General features: G+C 42.1%; 1 protein-coding gene and 2 pseudogenes across 1 annotated transcript; 2 read left to right on the plus strand and 1 right to left on the minus strand.

The window, feature by feature from the left end:
* Positions 1–2: 2 nt before the first annotated feature.
* On the minus strand, positions 3–2,102 carry LOC107511741 (HLA class I histocompatibility antigen, alpha chain G). The gene is made up of 4 exons (XM_036229002.1): positions 2,015–2,102; positions 1,497–1,808; positions 1,018–1,293; positions 3–400 (listed from the first exon to the last, which is right to left on the minus strand). Exons 1-4 carry the CDS (start codon positions 2,085–2,087, stop codon positions 3–5), a joined length of 1,059 nt encoding a protein of 352 aa, XP_036084895.1. The 5' UTR covers positions 2,088–2,102.
* Positions 2,103–13,295: 11,193 nt separating this feature from the next.
* On the plus strand, positions 13,296–13,414 carry LOC118609810 (annotated as a pseudogene).
* Positions 13,415–16,024: 2,610 nt separating this feature from the next.
* Positions 16,025–16,143, plus strand: LOC118609872 (annotated as a pseudogene).
* The last annotated feature ends 2,071 nt before the right edge of the window (positions 16,144–18,214 follow it).

Below are 18,214 nucleotides of genomic sequence, written 5' to 3' on the forward strand. Positions count from 1 at the left end.
CTCTAGGAAGGGAACAGACGGTGATGACCCTGACTCCCAGGCCTCAGCCCCGACCCTGCCGAAGTCCTCCGGGGGCTCCTGCTTCCCCTGAGAAGAGGCTCTGTGCCCACGGCCCCCTCCTCACCCCATCTCAGGGTGAGGGGCTGCGGCAGCCCCTCGTGCTGCACGTGGCAAGTGTATCTCTGCTCCTCTCCAGAAGGCACCGCCACTGCCGCCCACTTCTGGAAGGTCCCGTCCCCTGCGGGCCTGGTCTCCACGAGCTCCATGTCCTGGGTCTGGTCCTCCCCGTCACGCTGCCAGGTCAGGGTGATCTCCTCAGGGTAGAAGCCCAGGGCCCAGCACCGCAGGGTGACCTCATTGTCAGAGATGGGGTGGTGGGTCACATGTGCCTTTGGAGGGTCTGAGGAAAAGGGTCAGAAAATTCAGGAACTTTCATCCCTCATGGGACGCTCCACCAGTGCTCTGTGACCACGCTGAGAATGCTTAGGACAAATGGGGTGGGGGAAGGGAGCACAAAACCCAGACACCAGACTGGACAGAGGTATCTGGGGTAATCTCCTATTCTTTAGAAAGTTCTAGATAGGCTGAGACAGGCCAGGGTCAGAGATAAGTCTCTGAAGGGGAGAGAAGGGATTCCTGGTCCTGACCTGGGTGGGGCCAAATGACTCAGAAAAGCTGGAGTGAGACCCAACCCCACCGGGTGTGGGGCAGCGAACATGGCCTGAGAGAAAAAGTCCCCAGAGTTCTCAGCGCAGCCGCCACAGTCAAAGGGAACCGCTCGCTGGCCAGTTATTCCCGAGATGGCCTCCCCCTCGTCCCCTGAGAGACAGCACCCCTCACTGTGCCTGAGGGAAGCTGGGCCCTCTGGGCGAGCCGCCCTCTGGCACCGGATCTGAAAACCCTCACGGACTCATTGTCCCGGCCCAGGGGAGGCGGGGGCTCGGGTCCCACTTTCCTCCATCCTTGGAGGAGCCCCGGGCCCCCGAGGGAGAGGGGAGGCCCCGCGGGCCCTCGCACCTGCGCGCTGCAGCGTCTCCTTGCCCAGGTCCAGGTATCTGCCGAGCCACTCCACGCACTCCCCCTCCAGGTAGGCCCTGTCGCCCTCCGCCACCCCGGCCTCCTCCCACTTGCGCCGCGTGATCTGCGCCGCCACGTCGGCCGCGGTCCAGGAGCGCAGGTCCTCGTTCAGCGCGATGTAATCGGCGCCGTCGTAGGCGACCTGACTGTACCCGCGGAGGAGGCGCCCGTCCGGCCCCACGTCGCAGCCGTACATCCACTGGAGGGTGTGAGACCCTGTCCCCGCCCCGCGTCAACGCCGCGTCAGCCCCGCCGCGGTGACCGGGCCGAACCGAAAGCGACACCCGGCGACGTCCCCGCCGCCCCCTCCCGGGCGGGTCCCGCGGCCTCGGGGCGGAGCCCGGGCCCGGACTCTCGGGGCGACCCCGGCCTGTCCGCGGGGACGGGGGTCGGGACCGGGCCCCGGGCGCGTCGCTCACCGGCCTCGCTCTGGTTGTAGTAGCCGCGCACGTTGTCCAGGCTCACTCGGTAAGTCTGTGCGTTGCCCTGGGCGATCCGCGTGTTCCGCTCCCAGTACTGCGCATCCTCCCGCTCCACCTGCTCCATCCACGGCGCCCGCGGCTCCATCCTCGGACTCGCCGCGTCGCTGTCGAACCGCACGAACTGCGTGTCGTCCACGTAGCCGACGGCAACGAAGCGGGGCTCCCCGCTCCCGGGCCGGGACCAGGCGGTGCGGAAATACCTCAGGGAGTGAGAACCTGGGGGCGGAGAGGGGCTGAGACCCGCCGGCCCTCCTCCCCGCGCGGGTCCCGGTCCGAGGTCGATGGGCCGGGAGCGACGAGGGGCGCGGGGTGCGGAGGGCGCGGGACGGTCAGGACGGGACGGGGGTTCTGGGCCTGGGCGGTGGGGACGCGCCTTCCCCGGGTCCTGCGTCCCCGCCGGGCGGTCCCCTCGCTCCTGCCCCGCAGAGGCCGTTCCCTCCCGACCCCGCACTCACCCGCCCAGGTCTCGGGCAGGGCCAGGGCCCCCGAGAGCAGCAGGAGGAGAGTTCGGGGCCCCATGACCCGCATCCTCGGAGTCTGGAGAGAACCTGTCCGGGCGGGGCCGTGGAGACCTTATAAACAGGCGGTGACAATTGGCTTCTCTAGAAACCGGACGCGCAATGGGAGTGAGAACTGGGGTCGCGTCATGAGTATCCAGACAGGAGGACCCGACGCAGGTTGTGAGAGGGAGAAGTGAAACCTCGGGGAGGCGGGGACTCCCCAACGCTGAGCTTCCGCACCCCAGACACCGCCTTGGAGGCCGAGACCCTGAGAGCCACGCCCTGGGGACCTGGGACTTTGCCCTGACCGCTCCTCCTTCACTGACAGCTCTTTGTCACCCTGTCTCCCTGAGTCCTGGCCCAGGAGCTGTGTGAGGAACCCAGGGAGAGACCCCAGGCTGGGACGAGCCCCGTTGCCTCCTCTCCGCTTCCCGGAACCCCTCCTGAAATGCTCTCCTCAGCCTCTTGCCCTTTGCCTCTCCCCTGGACTCTTCTAGAAAGCTCAGCCCCAGGGAACTTGATGCCTGAGAGTGAGCTCGCCCTGGGAACTAAGGAAGGACAGGGGTTTTCTCTTTCATCCTGGAGAAGTCGTGCCTAAAAAAAATAAAAAAAGAAAAAAACAGAGAGATTCCTCACAGTTACCAGTCTCCTTGCTGTCTATGAACCAGGGTGGTAACACAATCTTGAAAACCCCTGATCATCAGGAAGCTAATCTGTGAAAGAAGAGATTTTGCTCCTTGGTACGGATAGATATGTGTCCAAATAGCACTGTGATCAGGCCCACAAAGCTCCTAAGTCTTACTTTCCCAAACAGCATGTCTGTGACTCCTGCCAGGTTTTTGTACTGTAAAACGATCTGCATTCCACAGCCCAGAGTCTGTCTGTGTGAGTCCCCCACATCTTCAATACAAAAAAAGGACATGAAAGCAGTTTGTTAGAGTGTATTTCAACCAGCAGCATGTACAGCCTCAAAGTTCCAAGTGTTCAGTGCAGTTAAAATGTCCTTCACTAGTGCTCCTGCATGGCCTATTTTTTTAATGAATAATTCACATCTAAGTGGTGTGCATATTTTATTGGGACATATTATTATTTTTTAAACTGATTAACATAAGGAGGCAATTAGTTTTTAGGCAGGTCCACAGAACAACCTGCTAGGCTCTAGATAGTTTATTAAAGACCTTTTAAAAAAACATATTTAAATCTCAGAGTTCCACTGCTGTAGAATTCTTTACTTCTGCTGCACTTTCTCGCCTGCCGCTTCTCCAGCCCTTCCCTCTGTCTCTTTCATCCCCAGGCCCTCTTCCCCTCTTAGTCTCCACCACCCTCTCACTCCTGATTGTGGCACTAGAGCTACCCCACCTGCCACCCAAAACCTATTCTCCCCACAAGGATCAGAGATCCTGCTAATGTGACTCAGGATGTTCCATTTCTTCACCAAAACCCTGCAATGGCTTTGTCTCTCTGTGGGAAGTCTCTAGAATATAAGGCATGTGAGCACAGGGGCTTTAGGCTACTTAGGTCAAAGTTGCCTCCCAGGCATATAAAGCCATTCCTGACAGATAGTAGGCATTAAGTTAAATGTTGGTAAATGATGATTGTATTAAAATTTAATTACATCACATAAAATCATAAAATAAAAAATACAAAAAAAGTTCATAAAGATTTTATTACATGTAACTAGTGTGCACATCAGTTCATAAATTCAAGCCGATGGGGGGGAGGGAATCCTCCGTGCTTATTTGTTGCACCGTTGAGCTATTACCACAATTTAGTGGCTCAAAACAACTCCCAGTTATTTGCTCACAGATCCTTAGTCAGAAATCCAGGCGTGGTGTGGATGGTTTTTCTTGTCAGGATGTCACAAAGCTGTGTTCTCATCCTGAGCTCAGGATCCTCCTCCAAGCTTATGTAGAGACAGTCAGCCAAATTCAGTTTTTTCCAGTAGTGCATCTGAGGCCCCCATTTCCTTGACAACTGTCAGCGAGGAGGTGCCAGGGGATGGCTGCTCCTGTCACCTTGTGGCCAGCAGTCTTTGCCACGTGGCCCTGCATTTTCAAAGCCCCCAGTGGAGAAATGCCTCACATTGAATCCCTCTCACACTTGGAATCTCTGCTCAGGAACCTCAATCAGCACTCACCTGATCAGGACAGTCCCACCCAGGACAGCCCCCTCCTCCCAATCTTAAAGTCAACTGATGGAGAACTTAGTTACATCTGCAAAATCCCTTCCCAGCAGCACCCACATTAGTGTCTGATTGGATAACTGAGTGGAAGTGAATAACGAGGGTTGTTATTGGGGACTTGTTCTTCCTCTTGTGTTTGATTGGGTCATGGTTGGAAATCAAAGTACAAGTAAATAGAGTGCTGTGAATGGTAAGAAAATGCATCCTGCCTTTTAGCCATGGAAATTCTTAACTCTTAAAACCAAATAATATTGTTAATATCTTATCATTAATTTAGAGCAAATGAAAATTAAAATGCAACATTTCATTCTCTCTTTAAACACTGTATCAGTTATGTACTGCAGCATAACAAATTATACAGAATGTAGCAACTCAAAATAACAAATGTATATTTTCTCACACAGTTCCCCAAGGTCAGGAATCTGGCAGAGGTTGACCTGAGTGCTTCTGGCCAGGGCCTCTCTCAAGGCTGCTGTCAAGTTGTCAGCCAGGGCTGCATCATCTGAAGGCTTGACTGGGGCTGGAGGACTCACATGAAACATGACTTACTGTTTGAAGAAGCTGTTGGAAGAAGCCTCATTTCTACCTGGGTGGTCTCAGGAGGCCTCCATTCCTAGCCATGTGGACTTTTCATAAGGCAGAAAATCAGCTTCTTTCTCCAGAGAAAGTGATCAGAGAGAGACAGAGCAAGCAAGATGCAAGCTGCAGTGTTTTCTGTCCTAGACTCAGAGTCACACACCATCACATTAGCCTTACTCTGTCAGAAGTGAGTCATTAAGTGCAGCCCACACTCAAGAGGAAGGAATTACTGCACCTCTGGAAAGGAGGAGTGTCAAAGAATTTATACACATTTTAAAACTCAAATTTTGAATTAATGTTTCAGGGTTTTGAAAGTCAGTGTTTCCTTCTTCTGATTATTTTTCGTTAATGCATTACATTTCACTTTTGGAAAGCAATGAGTAAAAGTCTGAAACAGAAAAAGAAAGGAGATACATCAACTTTTGTGCTTCTTGAAATTACCTTTAGTGATAATGTTTCTTTCAATAAGTTGCAACAAAGTTGGGAACCTATAGTTAGCTAGACCAAATAGTTCCAAGATGTGGGTGCCTTAACAAGAATGTCTTTAAAATAATAACTATCTTTGTTTATCATTAGAAGTTTCAAATTTAGTTTGTTAAGAATGTCAACCAGAGGGTAGAGAGGGAGGAGGAAGAGGGGAGGTAGACGGAGTAAAAGGGGTCAAATATGAGGTGACAAAGAAATCTAACTATATGCAGTGAACACAATGCAACATATATATGCCTTACTGTTGAATCGTACACCTGAAACTTACTGGATTTCGTTAACCAATGTCACTGTAATCATAATTTTCAAAATGTCAAGAATATTGGCTAAAATGCCAGTTTTCTTATTCAACATCACCTTCAAAAACATTTGCATGATGAAATTACTTTTCAGTTAGAAAAATGTGAACCTCATGCCTCAGTCTATACACCTAGCTTAGCACCATGACAACAGTTTTGGTGTGATGCAGTAGGCAGAGGTGTTTAACTCCAATTGAGGAAGAAAATGTCCAAAACTGGCTGTCCAGTTGACATCCTAGAGTAAATTTCACATCTTTCACTGTGCTTTTGAATGAGATCTGGTAGAAGTGATTCGGACACCAACGTGATTCTAAAAAGCACTGTTAATATGCGCCTCTAAAGTTTGTTTTAAAGCAGCTCTCTTGTGTTTTTCATTTAAACTTTTTATTCCATCACTGGTTTTCCCTTTATAACGTTTTCAAATTTACTTACATTGACCGACAGTGTGCTTTTCCACTTCTGTAACGGTATTTAATTCAGTTGTATGTGAGGTTAAATGTAAATAACACATCAAATCCTTCACAAGATAGAATCACTTGCACATCAGATTGAAGATTGCATACCAGAATTTATGGAGAGTGAATGAAAATGTGACCTATTTCTAACCAATGCCATTTTCTATGACATCCTGACCCTCTCTCTGACATGGCTCGTAATAATTGGTTGTGGATTTGTTCCAATGTGAGTAGTTCTTGCTAAGTACTCTTGCAATACACTTTGGTATTTTCTTTTCTCTTTCTTTTCACTCTCCTTTTTAAAAAATGAACCAGGAATAGATCACAAGCCACAGTTTGAAAAGTGTCAGTTTGAGGAATTATAATCAATTAAATACCTGGGCATCCACCACTGGTGTCAGAAACAGAAGCCAGGAAGCCCCCGTGAGGGCCCCTCAGTCCCATCCCCCAGATGTAACCTCTATCCTGAGTCTTGTGTTTACCATTCCCTTGAGTTTCTCTAAAGATTTTACAATAAGTGTGTCTGTCCCCAAACCAAACATTGTTTAGTTTTGCATGCTTTTGAACTTCCTGTACAGTGAACTCTTGCTGCATGGACTCTTCTGAGACTCAGCATTATGTAGGGAGTTACCTCTCATGTGTGAGGCTGTAGTTCATTCACTTTTACTGCTGAAGTCTTATATTTTATAATTATACCACAACTTTGCTATTTTCCTACTGATGCCTATGTTGTTATTCCAATTTTTGCTGTGAACATTAGTGTACATGTCTCCTGGGCCACAAGGCAAAAAATTCTCCAGAGAATGCTTAGGAGTAGGACTGCTGGGCTATACGTGGTGTGTCTTTAACTGTACTCAATAATGCTCATTTGGTTTCCAATGTGCTTGTGCCCATTTAAACTTATACCAGGACTGTGTAAGTCTTCCTGTTGCTGATGTGCTTCTTCTGAAAACCAACAAACCAACAAAAAACCTCAGTCGAAGGGAAAGAATTAAGAGTTGAAAACCGACTAACTTGTTCGTAATCAGCCCAGGCATACTTTTTCAGATTCTATTAATAATGTTTTTTATTTAATTTTATTCCATATACCTTGGCATTATACTTGTAGCATATAGGTCCAGATAATTCTTCCTTTTAGCATAACCACATAGTCATTTTATATGTTTTGATTCTTCCATAATAAAAAGGAAAAAGGGAGAGAGGGAAGGAAGAAGGGGTACAAGAGAATAAAAGAGAACAGGAGGAGAGGAACTAGAAATAGTGAGTGCAGATAATTTCAGCGTGCAAGGAAATCAAAGAGCTGTAGACAAATAAAAACTTAAGAGAGTTTTATTAGTTATCTATTTCTGTGTAGCAAACTTCCCCAAAAGTCAGTGGCTTAGAACAACAAACATCTATTAACTCAAAGAGATAATACAAAGACAAGCAAAATGGAGCAGATGCTAATGGGATGAGATGGATAAAGAGAAGGATTTTACAAGACGGAATAAGTAACAGGTCCTTGGTGCACAGATAAAAATGATTTTGTTACTCAGTGTCCTCCAAGAAGCAGATTCGAAGATGGGATGAAACTCAGCAGTGCTGTGTTAGGAGAAACACCTGTCAGAGACTGTGGGGAAGGAGCCAGAATACGCTGGGAGAGTCAGCAGACAGAGACACAAGTCTGATGGTCAGGAGAGCAGGTTCGTCAGACTTATCTTAGGTCACTGCTAGGCCATCTATGTGAAGCTGGCCAAGGCTCCATGAGAGTCACCAAGCCAAGCTGGCCATCAGAGGAGCCCCTGTCTCCCAGGAATGACCTGTCCTATTGTCCCTACTGTGACCAGTCATTGTCTGGGAAAAGCCCATGGGAAGCAGGGCCTCTGCACAAACACTGCCATGGCTTTCAGAGCACAGGAGCACTTGTGGCTGACCTGGGGGATGTGACCCAAACCTTCCTACCTGAGGGGCCTGAGCCCATATCACAAACAGTTATTTTTGCTGCTATGTTGGCTGTTAGAAAATAAGACCGTGTCGCCAAGCAAAGTTTTGCTCTGAGGCCATCTTGTGTCCATCTTTGAAATAAGATGAGTGCATATCATGAAAAAATATACTCAGCGTATATCTCATGGGCATTTAGATAATAACATGCAAGTATATCTCCATGTAATATTTTTCTGCTGCCATATGCTGGGCATTTTAGGAATGACACATGATTATAGGTCATGAAAATTCATTTTCTTCGCTCATCTTTGTGCACCAGAGCCTAAGTGATAAAGAGATATTCTCTGCTGCCATCTCGTGTAGATTTTAGTAATAACACTTGAGTGTTTGATAGCTTGAATATTCATTTTCTTATGCCAGCTGGTGAGCATTATGAAAATGACACCCAGATGTATATCATCGTAACAATTAATTCTGTTGCCCTAGTGTAGGTTATCACGAGTATTCATTTTAGCTGCCAGCTGGTGGGCATTCTGGGAAAAACACAACAAAGAGTGTCATTAAGTGTATTTCAGCGGGCATCTCACATGTATTGTGAAAATAAACCCAAATGGATGTCATTATGAACAGTTTTTGACTACTATCATCGTGTGTGAAACTTGGGAACAACACAGGATTGCATATCATGAAATTTTTTCTCCTTTAACACCTCGTGGATATTTTGAAAATAACACACAGCTCTATGTCATCATAAAAATTTATTCTCTCTGCCACCTGGTGGGCATTTTGGGAGGAATAAAACACAGAGCATTTCATTAATGTTACTCTGCTGCTATCTCATGTGCATTATGAAAATAAACTCAAGAGATTGTCATTATGAAACGTCTTCTGCTGTCGTTTTGTGTGCATCTTGAGAAAAACACAGGAGTGCATGTCTTGAAGTGACTCTCTATCTTCGGCCATCTTGTGGGCATTTTCAAAAAACCCTAGCTCGTAACATAAGTGGTTATTTCTTGCTATCTCATGGAATTAGAAAATGACACCTAAGTATATTTGGTTAAACAAAGTTTTTGTCTGTGACCATTTTGTGTGCATCTTGTGATAAACAAGAGTGCACGTCATAAAAAATTATTCTCTGCTGCCATCTGGTGGGCATTTTGAAAATAACACGTACGCGTATGTAAATATAAAAAGTTATTTCCTGCCGCAATGTGGTGTGCGTTTAGGGAATAATACAGCAGCGCACTTCGTGTAAAATTATTTTTGCAAATGACTCATTTACATTTAAAACATAACACCTCCAGGCATGTCGTTATAATTTTTTTCTCTGCTGCCATATCGTGATTCTTGGGAATAACTCAAAAGTGCATGTCATGAAAATTTGTTCTCTACATCTTTGGGCATGTAAAAAATAACACCCGGTGTGTGTCATACTTTTTTTTCTGCTGCTGTCATGTGGGCATATGGGATAAAGAGCAGAGTGCACAGCATCATAAAAATTAACATTCTGTTGCCATCAGGTGCATATTTTATTAATAACACCTGAGTTTTGATATCATGAATATACATTCTCTGCTGCCATATGGCGACCATGTTGGGTGTATGTTATCATAAAAATTTACTTTCTGCTGCCATCTGGTGGTCATTTTGGGAGTAATGAAACAGTGTATATCATGAATAGTGATTTCTACTGCTATCGTATGCATTTTTAAAATAACACCCATGTGTATGTCATCGTAAAAACTTAGCCTCTGATGCCATCTCCTGGACCTTTGTAAATAACTCCAGACTGTATGACATTATGAAAATTAATTTCTGCCCACATCTTGTGTGCAGATAGGGAATTTTACCAGTGTATGTAAAAGCGTATTTCTGCTGCCACCTGGTGGAAAATTTGGGTATAAACCACAGCGCACGTTATACAATGCTATTTATTCTGCTATCTAATGTTCATTCTGAAAATACACTCAAGGGCTTGTCATTATGAAAAGTTGTTATCACTTGCCTTTCTGTGTGTATCTTGGTAAAAAAAAAAAACAAGATTTCATGTCATGAAAAATTATTCTCTTCTGCCATCTCGTGGGCATTTGGGGTATAACACCACGGCCCATGTCATACCTAGTTATTTCTTGGGGCTATCTGGTGCGGTTAAGTAATACCTAAGAGTTGGTCGTTAAGAAAAAGTTTTGTCTGTGGCACTTTCATGTGCATCTAGGGATAAACACGGGAGTGCATGTCATAAAAATTATTCTCTGCTGCAATCTCCTGGGTATTTTGATAATAACACGCCAGTGTATGTCATCGTAAAAATTTATTTTCTGCTGCCATCCTGTGGGTATTTTGGTATACCATCCAATTGTACACTAACCTGAAAATATATTTTCCTCTCTCATCTAATCTGCATCTTGGATTAACAGCAGAGTGTAAGTAATTAGATGTATTTCTCGGCTGTCATGTGGCTGGCATTTGGGAATAAAACCAGAGTGTAAGTGATCAAAAATTTTTTTCTGCTGTCATCGATGGTCATTTAAGGAGTAATCCCCCCGAGTTGGTCATCATAAATACTCATTTTTGTAGCCACGTTTTGGCCATTTGGAGAATAACGCCAGATTGCATATCATGAAACTTATTTCTGCTGCCCTCTTGTGTATTTTAAAAAATACCACCAATGACATGACTATGAAATTTTTGTCTGCTCCCATTTCATTTAATCTTGGGTACAACACATCAGTGCAAGTCGTAAAATTATTCTCTGCTGTCATCTCATGGGCATTTAAAAATTACACCAGCTGTATGTCATCAAAAATATTTTTTTCCTTTCCATCTGGTGGGAATTTTGGATATAACCGTAGGATATAACCTTAGTATAGGTCATCATGAAAAATATTTTTTTTGTCTTAATCTCGTGCGCATCTTGGGAATGACATAAGAATAAATAAGCTATTCTCTCCTGCCATCTTGTGGGAATGAACCTGAGTGAGTGTTGTCCTCATGAATATTCATTCTCTGCTGCCATCTCGTGGACAGTTTGGGAAGACCACAGCTCGTGTCATGAAGAGTAATGTCAGCTGCTATCTTGTACATTTTGAAAATAATAACTAAGAGCATGTCGTTATGAAATTTGTTGTTCTCGACCATTTTACGTATGTTGGGAAAAACACAGCAGTGAATGTTCTGAAAAATTATTCTCAGCCGCCATCTCGTCACCTTTTTTGAAATAATGAACAAGGATATATCATATAACTTTTTGTGCTGCATCTGGTGGGCATTTTAGAAATAACACCAAATGTTTGGCATCATGAACATTTGTTCCCTGCTATTATCTGGTGAGCATTTTGTGTATGACAAAATAGTGCCTGTTGAAAATGACGTTTAAAATTTTTATCTCCACTATGCTTTCAAATATGTTCATCTTCAGATGAACACAGGTGTGCCTGTCATGAAAAATTGTTCCATGCTGCTATCACGTGGGAATTTTGAAAATTACTTCCAGGTTTCTTTAATCAACAAATCTTTTTCCATTGCCTGCTAGTGGGAATTTTGGGACTAAAACTTTACTTAGGGAACATGAAAATTCACCTTATCCGCTAAACTTGTGTGCATCTAGAAAATTACACGAGTGTAAGGGAAAAAATATTGTCTGCTGCCATTGGGCGAATATTTGAGTAATAACACCCCAGCGTTGTCATCCTGAAAATTTATTTTCTGCTGCCATCTGGAGGGCATTTTCAAAATAATACCACAGTGCGTGTCAGGAAAATATTGCTACTATCTTGTTTATATTTAAAAAATTAGAAAATAACACCCCAGAATTGGTCATTATAGGTTTTTTTCCTGCTGCCATTTCGAGTGAATCTTGGGAATAAAATCAGAGTACAAGACAAATTAGCTGCTGCCATCACCCAGGTGTATGTCTTTATAACATTTTATTTTCTGCTGCCATCTTGTGGGCAATTCGAGAATAACACCTGAGTATAGGTCATCATGAATATTCACTAAGTGCTGCCATCTGGTGGGAATTTGGGGTATAACACCACATCGCATGTCATAAACAGTTATTTCCGCCACTATCTTGTGCAGTTAGAAAATAAAACCTAAGAGCATGTTGTTGACCGAAGTTTTTGTCAGCGACCGTTTTGTGTGCATCTTCAGATAAACACAGGACTGTATGTTATGAAAAATTATTCTCTTCTACCTTCTCACAGGCATTTTGAAAATAACATGCCCTGTGTCACTGTAACATATTTTCTGCTTCCATCTGGTGGATATTTTAGAAATCACACCTGAGTATACGTCATCATGAAAATTCATATTCTCCTAACTTTGTGCATTTTGGGAATAACACTAGAGTGTGATAAATAGTTATTCTCTGCTGCCATTTGGTGTATATTTTACAAAAAACACTTCAGTCATCATGAATATTCATTCTCATTGCCGCCTGCAGGCCATTTTGAGAGGAAGACTACAGCACATGTCACAAATTATTTCAGTTTCTACCATGTGTGCATTTTGAAACTAATTCCTCAGGTGCGTCATTATGAGAAGTTGTCTGCTACCATTTCACGTTCATTTTCGGAAAAACACTGAAGTGCATGTCATGAAATATTATTCTCAGCTTTCATCTCATGGCCATTTTTAAAATAACAAGTTAGAGGGTGTCATCATAGAAATTTGTTTTCTACTGCCATCTTGTGGTTATTTTGGGAATAACACCCGAATGTATGCCATCATGAAAATAAATTTTCAGCTCTGATCTACACCAGAGTGGAAATAATTAAAGGTTATTCTCTGCTGCCATCTGGAGCATTTTGTGTATGACATGATGAAATTTTTATCTCTTCTTCAATTTCGTGTTACCTTGGAATAAACATAGGAATGCGTGTCATAAAAAATTGTTCTCTCCTGCCTTCTATTGAGCATTTTGAAAATAACGCCCACATGTATGTCATCAAAAAATTTCTTTTCAATCCTGATATAGAGTGCATATTGCAAAGTACACATTATGTACGTAATAAAATGTTATTCTCCGCTGCTATCTGTTACGATTTCAGAATTAACAGTCAGATGTTTCTCATCATGAATACTAAATCTCTGCTGCCATATGGTGGGAATTCTGGAAATAACACTACAGCGCATGTCACGAAAAACTTTTTCTGTTGCTACTCCTGTGCTTTTTATAAACAACACCCAAGAGAAAGTGTTCGAGAAATAATTATCTGCTGCCACTTCGTGTGCATCTTGAGAAAAATTATGGATGTCGTGAAAAATTGTTCTCTGCTGCCATCTTGTGGGAATTTTGAAAATAGCGACCAGTCTATGGCCATTCCTCCCTGAACACACCAGAGCTCGTCTGATTTCGGAACCTAAGCAGGGTCAGGCAAGATTAGTACTTGGGTGGGCGACTACCTGGGAAGACTAGGTGCTATAGGCATAAATAATAATAAAAATTACACCCCAGTGTATATCATTATTAAATTTTTTCTGCTGCCATTTCATGTGAATCTTGGGAATAACAAGATCGCAACATGAAAAATTGTTCTCTGCTGCCATCTCACAGGCATTTTTAAAATAGCAGGCAAGTGAATGTCATTACAATAATTTTTCTGCTTCCATCTGGTGGCCATTTTAGAAATAACACCCCGGTATAGGACATCATGAAAATTCATTTCCTGCCCCACACTCATGTGCATCTGGAAGTTACGCAGAGTGTAAGTAAAAAGAAATTATTCTCTGCTCCCATCTGGTGGGCATTTGGAGAATAACACCACAGTGTATGTCAAGTAAATTTATTGCTGCTATATTGTGTGAAATTCAAAAGACTCCATCTTATATCATTTCAAATTGTTCCCTATTGAATTTGTGTGAATCTTAGAAATGGGAGACCAAGTCATAAAAACTTGTTCTCGGCTGCCATCTTGTGGACATTTTTAAAATAACACCAAGGTCCATGTCATCATAAAAATTTGTTTTCTGATGCCATCTTGTTTGCATTTTGGAAATAACACACGAAAGTAAGTCTTCATAAATATTCCTTCACTGCCACAATCTGGGGGTAGTTTTGGGAATAACACCTCGTCGCATATCATAAACCGTTATTTCTTCTGGGATCTCGTGCATTTAGAAAATAACACCTAAGTGCATGTCATTGACCAATTTTTTTGCAGCAGCAGCAACCATTTTGTGTGTCTCTTGAGAAAAGTACAGCAATGCTTGTCATGAAAGTCTTCTAAGGAAAACAAAGGTAAGGATTCCTCCTGTTAATCCATATTTGCCTCCTTAACATTGTTTTTCATAATAAAAAGACAGAAACAAAACCCAGACATCTACTGTTGTTGCCAGTGATCTCTTGGACTAAACCAACAAGGACATGCCAGTCAAAGTCTATTCTTTCTTTTATATTTGTTAGTTGGTATTCTACAGTAAAGAATAGTTTTTCTTTTCTCCTTGCCCCTAGTTATTTATTTATGTGTCCATTTAATATCAGTATGGATTAATGGATTCTAAATAACACAATGGGTTACAATAAAAGAACTGGTTTTTAATTTTAATTTTGTCACTTAATTGTCTATGCAAACCTCTATATGTTCAGTCCTCATGTGTAAAAGAGAAGAGGAAAGTCATTTTGTAGAGTTCTTCTGAAAGTCACCTATGACATATTCTCAGAGACTTGTGGGACGAAATCTAAGTAATCACACATATGTGCAATTAGAAACTCAGGAGAGGAAAGAGAGAACAGAGCAGAAAAAACGTATAAAAAGAGACCAAAAGTTTCCAAAATTTACTAAAAGACATGAGCTGATAGATTCGAGAAACTTGATGAAGTCCAAGCAGGATATATATAAATAAAACCACACCTAGAACAACTGACAAAAAGCAAAAGAAACAGAAAAACTTGAGAACGAACAGAGAAAAATGACATATTGCATGCATGAGAACAATGATAAGAATGACCATCTCAGTGAAAACAATGGAGGTCAGAAGACAATGAAATTGAGGAACCACCTGGTTGGGACCCCCAGAATAGAGGCCTCACAGCGTCCTCAGCTTCACTTTTCCTTGCCCTGTAGCTTAACAATAGATCGTCACTAACAGCTTGACCCAGAGCTTGGAACGTCTCCTGCCATAGCAAGTTGCCCTGAAAGTTATGCTTATGCTCACAGATCATAATCCTTCTGGTCTAGCATTCTTTGTTCCTGAGTTGTTAATGCCACTGGAGGACCAGGGGTCCATGAAGCACAACACACAACAGATGCCCCTCCCCCAACTGTCATGCAGCCTCTGGGATAATGCCCAGATTTTCCCTTAAATACCCTAAACCTAATTGAGAAGGCAAGGCAGTTTTGAAGGTGTTGACCTGCTGCCTTCTCAGATCACTGGTGCTCTGACAAGAAATCCTTATTCTAAACAGCTCAGCTCCTGTCAGTCCATTGGCTGAGCGGCACAGGCAGCGTGAGCCCCTGACTCAGTTGCCCTCTGGTTTCAAAATGATATTTTTTAAGTGCTGTAAGGAAATAACCTATTAACTCAAAACTCCACACCAGTGAAAATATTCTTCAGAAAAAAGAGATATTTTTAGATAAAATAAAACTAAAATAGTTTTCTTTCAAACAGAACTCAACAACAACAACAAAAAGAAACACTGAAGACATTTCTTCTGGTTGAAAGAAACACTAGATGTGAACTTAAATCTTCAGAAAGGAATACACAGCACTGGAAATGATTAATACGGGGGTGGAGGGCAGAATCAGGCAGGTATCAAAAGACTCTTTCCTTTTTAAGCTTCGCCAAAATCCAAATAAACAACACTATCAACCACCTTGACCTAATTTACGTCTACAGAATGCTATACCCCGCAATCATGGAATATATATATGTTCTTATTCATTAATAATTTATTTCAGAATATATATTTTAAAAATTGTTTAAGTTACATTCACTAAAATGGCTCATATGTTGAGATATAAAACAAGTAATAATAAATTTCAAAAGATAGAATTCGTATGTACTCCAGCAAAATTAATTTTTTTAGAAATAAATAACAGTCTACAGCCATGCCACCCTGAATGTACCCAGTCTCGTCTGATCTTGGAAGCTAAGCAGGGTCAGGCCTGGTTACTACCTGGATGGGAGACCACCTAAAATTATTAGGTGCTGTAGTTGTCTAAAAAGAGAGAGAGAGAGAAAGAGAGAGAGAGAGAGAGAGAGAGAGAGAGAGAGAGAAGGGAAGGAAGGAAGGAAGGAAGGAAGGAAGGAAGGAAGGAAGGAAGGAAGGAAGGAAGGAAGGACAAGATATCAGGGGAATAAAACAAATATTTAGAAATTTAAAATAACCCTTCTAAATAACCCATGGGTCAAAGACGATAACACATGGGATGCTAGAAATATTGTCAACTGAATGATAATAAAAACATCTTTTGAAAATTATGGGATACTAATTCAAGACTATCTATAAATGTACAATAATTAAGACAATATGTTATTAACAAAAGAGTAGAAACAGAGATCAATAGAACAGAATGGGGAGGCCAAAAATAGACCTATGCAGGTATAGTCAACTGATTTTGAATGTAGGTGCAAAGGTAATCCAAGGAAGATGGGATAGTCTTTTTAACAAATGATCCTGGGACAATTGGACATCCATATGCAGAAAAAAAAATCTAAACGATATCTTATATCACATACAAAATTAACTCAAAAGGATCATAGACCTACATGTGATTTGTAAAGCCATAAAACTTCTAAAAGAATGTAAAGGAGAATAACTACATAACCTCAGTAAATTTTTAGATAAAACACCAAAAGCCCAATCCATAAAGAAAAAAATAATATATTAGACTTTATCAAAAATTAAAAACTTTTGCTCTACAAAACACACTGCTAAGAGAATGAAAGACAAACCACTGACTGAAAGAAAATGTTTAGAAGTCAAGAACTTATAACTGAACTATATAAAGTAAAACTCAACAATTGTAAAACAAACAATCCCAATTTGAAAAGTGAGCAAGAGACAGATTTTTACCAAAGACGATATATAGGTGACAAATTAATACATAGAAAGATGCTAAGTATCATTCCTCATTGAGGAAATACAAATTAAAGTCATAATGAGATACTACTATATTACCAGAATGGTTAAAAAAAATTTTAATGACAATAAAAATTGCTAACAAGGATACAGAGCACCAGAAACTCTCAATCATCGCTAGTGAGAATGGACAATAATACAGCCACTCTGGAAGACAGTTTGTATTTTCTTATAACTGGAACCTAGACTTAGCTGACATTAATCACACTGCTAGATAGTGAATTGGAAACTTATTTCCATACAACAACTGCAAGTGAATGTTAATAGCAGTTTTAAACATAAACATTAAAGACTGTAACCAATCAAGATATCTTTCAACAGTAGAAGAATAAACCTAGTACAATTATACAGTACTGTGCATGTATACAGTGGAATACTATGCAGTGATTTTTAAATGAACAATTAATACACACAACCACATAAATGAATCATTTTTGTTTTATTTTGGGTTGGTTTTAAAACTTTAAAAAAAAATAAAAGCAATTTTAGGTTCACAGCAAAATGAAATTAGAAGTACAGAGATCTTTGAGATGCCCCCAGCACCCACACATGCACAGCCTCTCCCATGAGCAGCACCCTCACCAGAGAGGTGCATGTGTGAAACTGACGGACCTACACTGACACCGTGATCACCCGAAGTCCATAGTTTACATTAGGGTTCATTCTGTTCATGCTGTTGTACATTCTATGGGTTTGGACAAATGAATAATAACATGTATCCATTATTTTAATATCATGCTGAGTATTTTCTTTGCCATAAAGTTCCTTTGTGCTCTGCCTATTGAACTCTATTCTCTACCTAAATCCCTGGCAACCACTGATCATTTTGTTTTCTCCATAGTTTTGCCTATTCCAGAATGTCATATAGTTGGACTATACGATTATGCATGTAGCCTTTTCGGAGAGATTTCTTTCACTCAGTAATAGGCATGTAAAGTTCTCTGATGTCTTTTCATGGCTTGATAGCTCATTTCTTTTCAGAGCTGAATTATTTTCCATTTCCTGGAGGTCCTATGGTTTATTCGTGCATTCACCTACTGAAGGACACCTTGGTTGCTTCCAAGTCTTGGCAGTAATGAATTAAGTTGCTATAAACATGTGTATGAAGGCTCTTGTGTAGATATAAGTTTTCAACTTTTTTGGGTA

The sequence above is a fragment of the Rousettus aegyptiacus genome, unplaced genomic scaffold (assembly GCF_014176215.1).
Source record: "Rousettus aegyptiacus isolate mRouAeg1 unplaced genomic scaffold, mRouAeg1.p scaffold_m13_p_11, whole genome shotgun sequence".
Lineage (NCBI taxonomy): Eukaryota > Metazoa > Chordata > Mammalia > Chiroptera > Pteropodidae > Rousettus > Rousettus aegyptiacus.

What these genes read in the sequence shown, in the direction of transcription:
- LOC107511741 (XM_036229002.1), bottom strand. Translation starts at nt 2,087, where the DNA reads ATGCGGGTCATGGGGCCCCGAACTCTCCTCCTGCTGCTCTCGGGGGCC. An exon ending in CCTGCCCGAGACCTGGGCGG is followed by an intron (nt 1,809 to 2,014) that starts GTGAGTGCGGGG and finishes CGCGGGGAGGAG; the next exon opens with GGCCGGCGGGTCTCAGCCCC. An exon ending in CTACAACCAGAGCGAGGCCG is followed by an intron (nt 1,294 to 1,496) that starts GTGAGCGACGCG and finishes GGGCGGGGACAG; the next exon opens with GGTCTCACACCCTCCAGTGG.